Source organism: Bidens hawaiensis, unplaced genomic scaffold (assembly GCF_021521415.1).
Source record: "Bidens hawaiensis isolate Kalapana, Puna unplaced genomic scaffold, B.hawaiensis_p1.1 tig00035043_1, whole genome shotgun sequence".
NCBI lineage: Eukaryota > Viridiplantae > Streptophyta > Magnoliopsida > Asterales > Asteraceae > Bidens > Bidens hawaiensis.
In genome coordinates this window covers 48,353-63,532 of record NW_027496084.1, presented here as the reverse complement: position 1 = coordinate 63,532, position 15,180 = coordinate 48,353, and the positions used below count along the sequence as shown (strand labels likewise).

At 39.9% G+C, this 15,180-nt stretch overlaps 1 protein-coding gene across 1 annotated transcript; it reads right to left on the bottom strand.

The window, feature by feature from the left end:
• Positions 1–1,691: 1,691 nt before the first annotated feature.
• LOC143586900 (GDSL esterase/lipase At1g29670-like) lies at positions 1,692–3,977 on the bottom strand. Its single transcript, XM_077068349.1, has 6 exons — positions 3,586–3,977; positions 3,289–3,413; positions 2,918–3,163; positions 2,582–2,816; positions 2,042–2,051; positions 1,692–1,881 (listed from the first exon to the last, which is right to left on the bottom strand). The coding sequence occupies exons 1-6, from the start codon at positions 3,914–3,916 to the stop codon at positions 1,692–1,694; spliced, it is 1,137 nt and encodes a 378-aa protein (XP_076924464.1). The 5' UTR covers positions 3,917–3,977.
• Positions 3,978–15,180: the final 11,203 nt, after the last annotated feature.

Sequence of the window (15,180 nt, the reverse complement as noted above, 5' to 3'; positions counted from 1 at the left end):
GAAAGATAAATATTCTAAAGATTAACTATAATACATACTTTGTCTGGGACCTCTCTAAAGTTGTATTTTGAATGCCTTCCTTTTCATTTCCATACTAGTGTCTTGTCTTTAACAATGTGTATTGGTCGACTCGTCCACAATGATTAAAGTGATTGTTGTGACCCTTCCATCGTTATAATTCTACAATTACCTTTACAGCATTGTCACTTTTATGGTGGAGTACATTTGAAATTTTGGTGTATTTGTGATGTCCTTATGGTATTTGTATTTGTTGTCATTAGCACCTTGCTATTTGCAACTTTTTAATGAAATCGCCTCATTTGCATAAAAAATAAGGAATGGTGATAAAAGTCTCAATTTAAAAATGGTTATTTGGTTCATTTCTGAACTGACTTTCTAAAAAATGGTTATTTAGAGCCCAAAATTAAATCTCAAACTCAAATGCATGCGACTCAAACATGAAACACTTAACACCTACCACTAATAGACGATTGTGTAAACTAGAATTAGATGCTCTCAATTTGAGGCGTGAGACTTGCGTCTGGTTGTGTTTTGGGCTGCTTTAGTTGGGCTAATATGGCTAGATTTCTTTGCTTAAAAAGTTTTGAAGCCCACGATTACTGGTTATAAGTACTCTTACTAGGTAATTGTAATCTTTGTATCTAATCTAATAAATAAAATAACCTAGTTGCAGCCCGTGAGTGTAGGACTCTTACTTGGGTCGAACCATGTAGAATTCTTGTGTCATGTATTTATAATTGATTATTTTCTATTTATTACGTGATATTGTGTGTGCATTGTGTGTTGTTTCTTCCGCATCGTCAATTTGTTCCTAACAGAGATTGCTACATTGGTGGCAGTGATAGTGATGACAAGGGTGATAGTAGCAAAGGGCGAGTGGATGTGGTGATGATGATGAGTGGTCGAAGATTCCAATTTCTTTTGTTGAATTCGTTCTTGATATGAAAGTAATGTTGAAATTTTTTTACTTAGGACTTTTAGGGATCAAACACATTATAAATTGAATTTTTTTTCAGTTCCGATAAATTATATGAAACAATCACGATAAAATAGAATTCATATTCTAGTTTCATTGAATTCTAACAACCAAACGCACATTACTCATTACTCATTTCCACCTCAACTTCACATCACCATCTTAGACACTCATCTTGTTTTCACATTATACTATACTGTTTTCCCAAATTAAAAACATCTTTGGTTATTTTATAAAGGAAAATGAAACAATTTTCTAACAATTTCTAAACCAAGCCACTTGATGTGTAGGCTTTTTTGAGATCATTTGCATTTCATAGAATCGTTTATGTAATCCTTCTTTCCTATTATTTGTGTTAATTTCTTCGCGTCCTCACCATTATGCTTCCGTAGTTGTCGTTCTCCTATGATTTCATTTATTTGCCGGAAGGGCAAAATTCCTATCTTGTTGTCGATTCTATCTAGATTGTATATATTGGATCCTAGAGCTACATATGTTGGTAAATGTTCCATACCATCATAGGGATGATTATCTCCATATACAATTTGTATGTCATATCCAATCTGTATGTCATCTACATAACTTTTACATAAGAAAAAGAATGAATTAAGTCTGATAGCTTCATAGCACACTTTTGCTTAATTAAAATTGTTTAATTTTAGTAGAAGAAGCCATTGTAGTCTTATTTTCGTGTTTAAAGTCGAACCAAATGACTAATATCGTATGGAGAAGCATCGATGGGTGAGACCGCATTATATGAAACTTTTGCAATGTGAACGTTTGAAATTTCTGTAGGATGATAACCGTCATAATACATAGACATCGTGCGAAACGGGCTAATAAGTGTAGTTTGAGCACATTGTCCATCTGACCTCAATATGCAACTAGGAACATTTGTTAACACCATACCAGAAAATTTGTAAGGTATTTAATAATTAATTCTCTTACCATTTCATATATAGCTAAGTTTTGGAAAATTGGAAATAAATAATCCCACCTTTTGTGTCTTGGCCGATAATAATCCCATCTTTAAAAATCACTAGCAATGGTCCCACTTTTTAACTATTTTTGTCTCACTGGTCATCCGTTAAAAAATACTTAACGTCGTTATGTTTTTTCCCTAGTTTCAAACCGATGTGTTAGGGCTTTTGATCGGAAGAACGATATGAGTCGACTGATATAAAACTTATTTCAAAATTGTGATTCAAATGGCTTGATTTTTGTTAATTGGAAATTCAAGCACCCGAATTGAAACATTGTTTCGTCCTTTGGATCACCATTTTGAGATAAGTTTTACATTGGTTGACTCGTATCGTTCTTTTGATCAAAAGCCCTAAAACATCGGTTTGAAACTACGGAAAAAACATAACGACGTTAAGTATTTTTTAACGGAGGACCAGTGAGACAAAAATAGTTAAAAGGTGGGACCATTGCTAGTGATTTTTAAAGATGAGATTATTATCGGCCAATACATAAACGGTGAGATTATTTATTTCCAATTTTCCCTAAGTTTTATATGTAGTGCAATTAAGCAATTAAAAATGTTAGATTATAATGCATTTAAACACATCTTTTCTCGTTTACCTTGTTGTAGTACCATGCCAGTAAGGTTGATGAAAGTAAACTTCGCATCCGGCTTATAAACATTTAGTCTATCAACAATAGGCTTGAGCTTTCTATTAAAGACTCTAATTGCGTCGTTGATGGACTGAACACATGGTTTTCCGCCTGTGCCAAAGGTGGATATCTCCTCCGGTGCACAACCTATCAAACCAAGACCAAAAACAACAATCTTTCTACCTCCCAAGTCATACAAGCTCTGTCATATATCAAGAATGTGTGATTTCCATTTCAGAAACAGCATACTTGTACAAAGTAGCATTAAAGAGACCGAAGACGAACAATAAGTCAGATATGCACCTTTAGTTGACGAGAGTATTGTCGTACGAGGATTTTTGCATATTGGCGTGTCGTATATATATGGCTTGTGGTGTAATGCTTTGGCTTTAGGTAGTTATTAATATAATCATTGCTTCCCATATTGACTAGGTAAATGCACTTGCTTAAGTATTCTCTTGTGAATGTTATGTTTCGTTGCAAGTGAAAAAGCTGTGAAACTAACGAATGGTGATTAAGTAGTTGTCTGTCTAAACTTATCCGACCACCCTGTGAAAAATTTGAAGGTGTCAGTTGCTTGTCACAAACTAAGTTTGTAGGCACAACCGATATGGGTTTCTATATGCAAAGTATGATCACCTATATTATAAAGAAAGCTTATTATGTTGGATTACCAAATGACTTCCAGTTTCTTCTCGAATGCCTGATCCACCACTCGCGTAGTTTACTCCTTGACTGATATGTTGATCAGTTGCGGTAGCATATGTTGGAATATATTCATCGAAACCCAGAAGTTGTCCTGCGATGAATTAAGACAATTTGGAGATATGTTAGTTTTGTATTACGATGTCAATATATATGTATGAATGGAAGCCATAAAAATCGCTATCCGCATTAATTAATAAAGCTACAGATGAATTTAGTCTTAGTGAAACAAAGCATCAAGAATTTAAAAAAGGAAATAGAAAGACCTATAATATCTGCTACAGTTCGACCGTTGGTGAATCTGCCCGTGACACCTTGGGGGAAATCAGTTCCATAAGGCGGGTAATTGGACTTAAGTGTGGTGAGGAGTTGATTATTGTTTCCGCTATCAAACAATGAGTCACCGAATATGAAGTAACACGGGACTTGTGGTTTGCCAATGACTACGAATGTCTCCATTAACACTGCAAAGATGTAGACACATAGAAACAGGTTAGGCTGAAAATTAACCATGCTTTCTTTTGGATGAAGATTAAGGAAACGAAGTTTAAAATTCCAAGAAAATAGAGAGTTGCTGATTTTGAATGCGAAATGCATGGAACACGTAAAGATAGAGGGATTGAAGTTAGGCACAAATAATTTAATTAAATATATTTTATACAGAGCTCTACTGAAGCCATCACTACAACCAATGGCTTCATATTGTTGGGTTTCATTGGTGATCAGTTAAAATATTGTTTACTAAATCCGGTTCAACAAACGTGACATAATAATTAATCATATCAATTAATAATTATACGCAGCGGAATATATATAATTAATCAGCACCGAAAACTAAACCCGACAGGATCCGGTTACAAACAATACGAGTACGAGTCAAAAACATTAAATATATAATTATAAACTAACAATATATTTAAGTTTACCTCGGTTAATAAATAACCGGTTGAGACACCGAAGGCTAACGAACTGAGCTAGGTGACACAATGAGATCCAACGACCAATTAGTGGCGGTGCACCACAGCAACGACAGTGATTGTGGTATCCGGACAGCGGCGGCGGCGGCTGTGAGCGGCGACGGGCGGCGGCGGTGGCTGGACAGCGCCGGTGGTCGGGCAGCAGCGGTGGTGCAGGTTGGCCGGTGATGGGGTGGAGGAAGAAAGGAGATGGACTTGTTGATTAGCTTAGGGTTAAGGTTATTTCCATAACATCATGTGTTTATATAACCTATAATTAGGTTTAACTAACTTAGTTAGTTATAAACCCAATGGGCCAATAAGTCCACTTCTTGCTCCAAAGCCCGCTCCATGTATTTTTTATCTCGTTAAAGTGTCTAACCCGGTTAACTAACTTAAGCGGGTTAGTGGTTCGTTACCTCACGGTGTAACTCTCACGGGTCATAACCCGGTTGGCCGTATTGACTTACCCGAACTGGTCTATAATTCCAACAGTCTCCCACTTGGATGGTTTCTAGTTAAGTTACTCAATACTGACAGCCAGCGGTGTTCTAGCCACACATAGCCGCCTCCAACAGGTTATAACATTTTAAATTCATTAACCAAAATAATCTTGGAATACACTATTGCAAGATAACGAATTTATGGTAATCGTTGTTATCTATCCTTTCTGTATAAGACATCAATTGAACAATGAGACATGGATCAGGTTCAATCTCATATGTCGTTCAATCATTATAGTTCTCGATCAAGAATCAAAGTGGTCCAATCAAACACACAGTTAGTTTGGGTAAGGCCTCACGCTTTACCAGTTTGAATCAACGAGGGCGCCAAGATGTCTAACTGTTACATATTATGTAAGAGTACAGAATCCCATCTTGAATACATACAACTCCCACTGAACTTCAGAATATTCCCAACCAATGCCTTTATAGTTGGCAGTTACGCGACAGCGGTTGACATTGATCAAAGAAAAACCTTTAGTAAACAAAAGTTCTAATATGTACCTCAGGTCTAAGGATACTAAATGAGTATACCAGTATCAAAACATCTTATGACTAAGATCCATGAAGATGATTTAATGCGAGTTACATCCAACGTCATTCATAATGAGGTTTGTGAGTTTGGAAGTCCACTCCTTGAGTCCAAAGTCAGAATAGTCTTAATTCAGAGTCATTCCCACGAGTCTGACTGACTACGGATAATTTAGAATACAATATTCATGGATTAAATGTATTAAAACGAACACAGTTATATCATTCAACATTTGCATTTAACCATTAAATCAAAAGAGAACTTAAAGTATAACTGTTTGAAATGTTCACACATCCAAATACTAAATCAAAATAAACTACTGGCTAATCTAAGACAGATAGCATCTCTGTGATGATCATGCTTGTCCCGAGTCATTGGTTTAGTGAACGGGTCAGCTAAGTTTTGATCTGTGTCTACTTTGCTTATTATGATGTCTCCCCGTTCCAGTGTATCCTGTATATAGTGGAACTTACTTAGAATGTGCCTGGTCCTGTGATGACATCTGAGCTCTTCGGCTCCTGTGTTGTCATAGATTACGTCGATCGGTTTCAGAAAACTTGGAACCAGATCGAGGTGGGCTATGAATTTCTTCATCCAAGCAGATTGTGAGCGAGAAACATCTCGGTCATTCTGGAATCTAGCATCAGTGTAACACCTTACAGTGATCTCTTCTTCCACTCTTCCAAACACTAAGAACATGTCCTTGGTCCTTTTCAGGTACCTTAGAATGTTCTTTGCAGCAGTCCAGTGGGCAATGCCAGGGTTCTGCTGAAAACGACTAGTCATGCTCAACGCATACGAGACGTCAAGTCTAGTACATAACATAGCATACATGATAGAACCATTCTCTAAAGCATATGGAATCACTTGCATGTGCTTAGTTTCAATGTCCGTTGCCGGAGATTGCGATTTGTTCAACACGGTTCCTTTAGCCATGGGGAGAGCTCATTTCTTGGAGTTGTCCATAGAGAAGCGTGCCATTACTTTGTCTATGTATGTACTTTGACTCGGCCCTAGAAGCCGCTTAGACCTATCTCGGTAGATCTTAATTCCTAGAATATGAGCAACTTCACCAAGATCTTTCATTGCGAAATAAGATCCCAACTAGTTCTTAACTTCCTTAAGCATAGGGATGTTGTTTCCAATGATCAGTATATCATCCACATACAGGATGAGGAATGATATAGTGCTCCCACTAGCCTTTCTGTAAACACAAGGCTCATCTTCATTTTTGATAAAACCAAACTCTTTGATTTTATCATCAAAATGAAGATTCCAGCTGCGAGATGCTTGTTTAAGTCCATAAATGGACTTATTCAGTTTGCACACCCTGTTAGGATATTTAGGATCGACAAAACCTTCAGGCTGAACCATCTAGACATCTTCAGAAAGATGTCCATTAAGAAAAACAGTTTTGACATCCATTTGCCATATCTCGTAGTCATAGTACGCGGCTATGGCAAGTAATATCCTTATCTACTTAGTCATAGCAACGGGTGAGAAGGTTTCATCATAGTCAATACCCTGAGTTTGAGTAAAACCTTTCGCGACTAGCCGTGCTTTATAAGTCTGTACATTTCCATGCATGTCGTTTTTCTTCTTGAAAATCCACTTGCTCCCTACTGCCCGACACTCGGGGGGTAGTTCAACCAAGTTTCAGACTTGATTGTCACGCATAGATTGCATCTCGGCGTTCAAGGCATCTTGCCATTTCTCAGATTCCGGATCTAAGATAGCAGACTTGTAATTAGTAGGTTCGTCGCTTGACTCGGCTACTAAGAGAACCTCGGGACCATCTAGATGCCATAGGTATTTAGAGTTTGGTACGCGAGTCCTATTACTTCTGCGAATGCTTGTGTTCATGTCCGATGTATCAGCAACAACAACTTGTTGATCAGACGTTCCAACTTCCTCAGCGGTAGTTTGTAGTTCTTGAATTTCTTCAAGATCGACAATATTATCTCCAGTTCCTCGATCAAGAATTTCCTTCTCGAGAAAGTGGCCCTTCCTTTTGATAGAAATCACATTTGTATCAGGATGAAAGAAATAATATCCGCTTTGGTTACAGTATCATACGAAAACAACTTTTACGCCGTGAGGATCGAGCTTATCGTCAGAATCACTAGTGACATAAGCATCACGTCCCCATACTCTAAGGAAAGACAAATTGGGTTTTCGCCCATGCCATATCTCATATGGGGTTTTGCTTACCTTTTTAGTTGGAGCTAGATTGACAATGAGGGCGGCGGTCAAAAGGGCAAAGTTCCAAAAGGAGTGAGGCAAGTTAGTTCTACACATCATCGATCGGACCATGTTTAGCAAGGTTCGATTTCTCCTCTCGCTCATGCCATTGTGTTGGGGTGTGCTGGGTGGAGTGAGCTGTGAAACAATTCCATGCTCTTTTAGATGATGTATGAATTGTGAGTTGAGATACTCTCTGCCTCGATCTTATCGAAGCATTTTAATAGTTTTCTCGAGTTGATTTTCCACTTCCTTTTGAAACTATTTGAACTTTTCAATGGTTTCATGCTTGTGTTTCATGAGATACACATAGGCATATCAACTGTAATCATCAATAAAAGAAAAGAAGTATCTTTCATGATTCCTAGACATGGTTCTGAAAGGACCGCATACATCAGTATGTATGATTCCCAGCAGATCTTTTGCTCATTCATTCTTATGAGTGAAGGAGCCTTTGGCGAGTTTGCCAGCTAAGTAGTATTCGCAGTCATCAAAAGAGTCCGGTCCTGTGGATTCAAGAATCCCTTCGGATTGGAGTCTCTTAACTCATGCCTTGCTTATGTGGCCAAGTCGGCATTGCCATAGAAATTTATCATTGATGCCAGATCTGATACGTTTAGAAAGATTATATACATCATTGTTTATTTGAACATCAATATCATAAATACCATTTCGAGGTTTAGCCTCAAAATAAAAGATATCATTAAAGTAGGCAGAAATAGCAATACCATTAAAAGCGTACTTATCCTCGTTCAAATAGTAAAGAAACTGAAATAATGTTTCTGGTCAAACCAGGTGCAAACAAAGAGTTATTCAAAGTAAGTACAAGGGCAGATGAACAAGCAAAATGATATGTGCCAGTTGCAAGAACTGGGACTCTCTTGCCATCACCAACGATGAGTTCTATGCTGCCATGTTTCAGCTTCTTCCAGTTTTCAGGCTCCTACAAGACATTAACGATATGGTAACCACATCCGGTAACAAATACCCATGTGTTGCTAGAGACAGTGAAAAGTTCAATAACATAATTAGAAATACCTTTAGAGGAGCTTTCACCAATGGTCCTCTGCCTTTTCAGCTCAGCAAGGTAGTCAGCACAGTAACGTTTCCAGTGTCCCACTTTGTTGCACTTGTAGCACTGGCGCTTCTCAGGAGGCGGCGGTGGTACCTTTGCAATACCTTTGTTAGTGTTGGTGGCAGACTTGGCAGCAACAGTAACCTTTTTCTTGCCTTTACCATTATGACCCCGGTTCTTGGGTTTAGGCTTGACGACACCATTAGATCGAACCATAAGAACTTGATTGGTTTTTGCAGGAATATTCATCTCAGCCGTCTTGAGCATTGCATGAAGCTCCGACACTGTCTTCACCCAGCCATTCATATTGAAATTCATTACGAGCTGGTCGTAAGAGCTGGGAAGAAAGTTCAAGATGAAATCCGTTGCCATTTCATCTAACAGGGATAATCAAGTTTCCTTAGTTGTTCGATGTACCCTTTCATCTTGACGACATGCGCACTAACAGGTGATCCCTGTTCCATTCTGCAGCTGATGAGCTGCTTCATGGTGTCATAGCTTTCTTGACGGGCTTGTTTCTGGAACATGCCCTTGAGTTGCTCAAGCATCTCACAGGCACCAAAATCTTCCAAGCCTTTAGCAAGCTCGTAAGACATGGTGGCTAGCATGATACAGGCGACTTCAGCAAAGTCGTCCATATGTTTGTCAAGAACCCTCCTGGCATCAACAGTGTTGTTTTCAGGCTCGGTTGGAACAGGTCCATCAAGAACATAGTGCTTCTTTGCCATCTTGAGAACAAGTCCCAAGTTACGGTGCCACTCAAGAAAGTTGGTACCATTTAACTTTTCTTTCTCAAGGATAGCCTTGAGGGTGAATGAGGTGTTATTATCAGTAGACATCTGTTCAATTAAGCAAAAGTAAATTTTATTAGTATTTTCGATGTTTTAATCCTATCATTAATGACCCAATGACATTAGTAAATAGGAACTTGAGAATCTGGCTTCCTGTTACTAATGGCAGCTATAGCACACAACATTAGTAAGTGGTTAGGCAGACAGACAACGCAATTGTGAATATAGAGCATAACTCTCGTTAATGAGGCCTATTAAGACAACATTTGCCTAAGCAGATACGTTTACCCTCATCTATGCCCACGTTAGTCTCCAGACAGCTGTAGCACGTAACAAGAGAGTTAAGTAATAGTCGTCTTAGTATAGTCACTTGTGAAAGAGCCGGATGTGTCAACGAAACCCTTTCACCTTGAAGGGATAGGCTAGAAATCAAGTGCGGTGCTGTAGCTCCAAACACTTGAAGTTTTGCAGTATGCCTCAAGTGTGACTTATAGTAGGATGTCATAGACTATTGATTTAAATTGGAATTAATTTTAACTATTACCGAATAGAGTAAAAGTCCAGTTTTACTTTATTGATCGAGACAACTTAATGAACCCTTTCATCTCTCAGGACACTTAGTTTTAAATAACCTATTAAAACTAAGTTTGTCGCGATAATACCATCAATTTAAAGTTAATAGTTTTACCTATTAAGTTATTAGTTATGAAAAATTAAATTTAGTTTAATTTTGAAAAACTTGATTGGTTAATTTATTTTAATATATTTGGTATTAGGTTGGTGGTATTATAATCCTATTATAATCAAGCAAGCAACCAAAATAGCAAACCGAATATGTAAATCTTAAATGGCCAAGATTAGTGATTGATCTTGCTAGAGCCTGTTAGCAAGATCAATCGGGTCAAGGGGTCACAACACAAAACAACCACAAGGATGGACTCTTGGTGCATCCCGTCATCTTTGGTAACTCCTACTGACATGAGCTCGTCCTCGGTTTCCTCCGGGTCTTCTTCATTACAAAATTACACTAATACAAGTAATGAAAAACTAAACCCTATCTATTACAATTTTGAACCATCAAGGTGGCCAAAAACCATAAAATAAAACCGAAAACTAAATACAACTTTTGAACCATCCATATTGCCAAAATAAAAATCATTCAACCAAACAAACAAGGTCAGGCCAAATTTACATATTCAACGAAAAATAAGTCGAGCAATATTTTGGTCAAATTAAGTAAATAAAATTTTGACCAAACTCAAATTGCCCTAATATTTTATCTAAATCAAAAACGTCAACTACTTTGAAATTTATGATGTAGAACCGGTGAAAATACTGGATTCGACTCATATGTTGTAACCATGGCTCTGATACCACTGTTGGGTTTCAGTGGTGATCAGTTAAAATTTTGTTTATTAAATCCGGTTCAACAAACGTGACAAATAATAATTAATCATATCAATTAATAATTATACGCAGCGGAATATATATAATTAATCAACACCGAAAACTAAACTCGACAGGATCTGGTTACAAACAATACGAGTACGAGTCAAAAACATTAAATATATAATTATAAACTAAAAATATATTTAAGTTTACCTCGGTTAATAAATAACCGGTTGTGACACTAAAGGCTAACGAACCGAGCTAAGTGACACAATGAGATCCAAGGACCAATAAGTGGCGGTGCACGACGGCAACGACAGTGATGGTGGTATCCGGACAGCACCGGCAGCGGCTGTGAGCGGCGATGGGCGGCGACGGTTGGCGTCGGTGGCGCCGGCAGGCGGCGGCGGTGGCTGGACAGCGCCGGTGGTGGTGCAGGTTGGCCGGTGATGGGGTGGAGGAAGAAAGGAGATGGACTTGTTGATTAGCTTAGGGTTAAGGTTATATCCATAACATCATGTGTTTATAGAACCTATAATTAGGTTTAACTAACTTAGTTATAAACCCAATGAGTCAACAAGTCCACTTCTTGCTCCAAAGCCCGCTCAATGTAATTTTTATCTCGTTAAAGTGTCTAACCCGGTTAACTAACTTAAGCGGGTTAATGGTTCGTTACCTCATTGTGTAACTCTCACGGGTCATAACCCGGTTGGCCGTATTGACTTACTCGAATCGGTCCATAATTCCAACATATATAACTTAATTAAATAGCTAATAATATAATGAAACCGACCTTGCTAAACTCCTGGAAGTTAATGTAACTGGTTTCAAATCAAGGGCAGATACTATATATAGTACGTAACAAAGCGAGGTTTAACATTACACTCCTATTTTACAATGTCCAATATTTACCCGTGATATTCGTTTTTTGTTATAAAATATGCTTTCTAACCAATTGCCATGATAGAAAGGTTAGAACTTGAGTACACAATGGATCAATTGCAACTTGCAAGTGTGCAAAAAATTCACAAAGATCACATGAAAATCATGAAATAATGACTTTCCATAAGGGAAGCAAAGAAAACGTATCAACTTCGTAGGCAAAAAAAGCAATGATGCAGGAAACGATCTTTTTAAGTCCTATAAACTCTACATCAAGAAGGATATCAAAAGAATAAGAACTTGTCAAGATTACAAGCAATGGTGGTGTCATGATAAGTAACCGAGACATGGATAGTATAATGTAGGAGTGGTTATTGATTATACTTGAAGAGCTTACCCATGAGATAGACCTCATGAGCAGGCTTCAGCACAGCAACATCAACAAGCCAAACAGCGAGAGGTCCAATAGCCCAAGATGTTCTAGAAGCTTGCTTGGAGGGAAACGATTTGCGAGGGAAACCACATGCTGCACGTCTGATCCAGTGGGTGGCCCAATGCACGCATGCCTCGGGATATGAGGCAGGAACCAGGGGTTAAACATTTGCGAGTTTTTCGGACCAAAGGAAAGCAGGATGGACCGAAGGGCCCGGATAAGGTTGATAAACCCGATAGATAATATGTATAAACACCCTCCTCTATAAACAGAGAGGAGAGGAACAATGTAATCCATTCACCAATAATAAACTACAATCTTTACTTGCTCCTTTACAAGAACCGATCTCCATTCTTTCTTGAGTTGTTAGGAACCTTACCCCTTATCCAAAATAGGTTCCAACATTGGCGCCATCCGTGGGACCTCTTGATCACAGGTCTTGCTACATCGTCGTAAAGAAGAATGGCTGATCAAAACCTAAACAACATGCCACCACCTTTTCCTTCAAGTTCTGGGAAGAGTAATGTGATCAGTAAGACAGGAGAAATAAGCACGTCCCAAAAGAGCCAGGCGTCCAACAAGAAACCAACAGAACCGCTCTTATCGAAGACATAACGGGGCAAGAGGATGAAGGAAGGGGAGTCACGAGACGAAGAAAATGAAAAAGAAGGGTGGAAGGTGACTCCAGAGTTTATGCGAGGTTATAGAGACACTTTAAGAGCTTTTCTTGATGAACAAGAAAAGAAAGAAAAACTGGAGACGCTTCGGGCCCGGCTTTCCTTTGGACGCCAGGGCCACAGCCGAACACAGAAGGCCGAGATGCTACAGGAGGAAGTCCTGACACGCTAATAGAGTCGCTGGTGACCCTCCTATCCACAGTCAAGGGAAAGGAGAAGACGCCAGACATCCCCCTGGAAGCCCCCTATCAACCCAGGGACACGTCTGGTGTCTCCAAGTTCACCAAACGAATAGAAGAAGCCTCATTTCCTCCCAAGTTAAGGTACCCCTCCATGGTGGACAAGTACGACGGTACACAAGACCCCGAAGATCATCTACATGCCTACAAGGGAGCTGGGTTAGTGAGTGGCTGCCAGTGTGGTGTCTTATGTTCCCCAGACGTTGACGGGGGGAGCACGGGTCTGGTTCAATAGTATAGAGCCAGGAAGCATTAACAGATACGAAGAGCTGCGAGAGAAGTTTCTCCGAAATTTTCAGCCAACAACGAAAAGCCATGAAGAATCCTAATGAGATCCTACACATATGGAGGAGAGACGAAGAAAAGATAGAACAGTTTATGGAAAGGTAAATAGCGGAAAGCGTGAATATAAAGGGGGTGCCGGAGGTAAAGAAGATAAGTGGGTTCATCAACGGGGTAAGGTTCTCCCAGCTCACCAAAAATCTGGGGGAGGATTTCCCTGCAACGTTTGATCAGTTGATGGAATGAGTCAGAGCTTTTGTCAGAGGGAAGGATACAGGCTCCAAGTTGAGGGAGTGGGAAGGAAAGAAGGGGACATTCAAGACGGGAGGTCTGGGAGGAAAATACACAGGGGGAACCCAAGCGGTCATGGGGAGGTCACTCGGAGAGGGAGTGAGGTTCTCTCCTTACAAACCCCTACACCCCTTAAATCCCTCCTACTACCCCCCACGGCTTACCACCTATGGCAGGCCAGAAGATCCTCGTCATATGCGCCTTTTGGGAGATCGACTGGGTGTAGGGCCAGGAGATGTGATGATCGCTGACAGAACCAAGTACACTTCCAGGCCTCCGGCTTAAGTGAAGCAGCCTTACAGGCCTAACCCACAGGGGTTTTGCAATTATCACAAAAGCCAGGGGCACTCTACTGAAAGCTGTGTGTAGTTGAAAAGGTTATGGGAAGCTGCGTTGAAAGCAGGACAATTACTGCTACTCTTCAAAAAAGCTACCTCAAAAGTTAAATAAGAAGACGAGAATAAGAACTTTGTACACATGATCAGAAGAAGGAGGAAAGGTTAAGAAGAAAAGGGGGAGAGGCCAGCCAAAGTGGGAAAGATTGAGGCGTTCCCGAGGAACCCTGTATGGATGAATGTCCCTTTGTCATTTTTAGGTTTGACTAATGAAGATGCTAGGGAAATGTCGTTAAACATATCGGCCAGTGTAGTAGGACACTGAGTAGCCTGTGTACACGTGGAAGGGGGAAGTGGTGTGGAGGTTATGTACGAGCATTGTTTTGCAAGACTTCAGAAAGACGTCAGACACCGACTAGAAGAAGATATGTGCCCGTTAGTGGGGTTTTCAGGGGAAGTAGTAAAGCCTTTGGGGTCGTTAACTCTCCCTTTTAGCTTGAAAGATGGGGGAAAGGTCCAAACTGTCCGTTTGCAGTTTTCAGTGGTAAGAGCTCCATCCAAGTACAATATCATATTGGGACGCCCCGTTATAAGAGCCCTTCGAGCCATTGCCTCTACAGCACACGGGTGCATAAAGTTTTCGACTTCCAAGGGCTTGGCAACTATACGATCCTCAGCTGAGATTGTGGCCAGTATGAGCCCGAGGGGTGAACCAAAAAAGAAGCAGAAGGGAACGGAGGAATGGGCCTTGAACGGAGAGTTCCCAGAGCAAACAGTCAAGATAGGGACATCACTGACCGACAAAGGGAAGGCGGGGTTGATAGAACTGTTGTTAAGGAATGTGGATGTGTTCGCATGGAGGCATGAGGACATGACGCGGATCCCGAGGGATTAGGTTCAGCATAATCTTAAAGAATTCCATTGGATGGAACCAGTGAAGCCAAAAAAGAGAAGTTTGCGGCCGGAAAAGAGTCAGGCTGTTTTGGAAGAAACATGGAAGTTGTTACAGGCGGGAATAGTAAGGAATGTAAGATATCCTCAGTGGATATCAAACCCAGTGATGATAGCCAAGTCAGAAAATAGCTGGCGGATGTGCATTGATTTTAAAGATTTGAATAAAGCATGCCCTAAAGACGCTTACCCCTTACCGGAGGTCAAAAAGAAAATGGTGTCTTTGGCCCAATTTCCTTTAAGGTGTTTCCTGGACGCCTATAAAGGATACCATCAACTGCAGA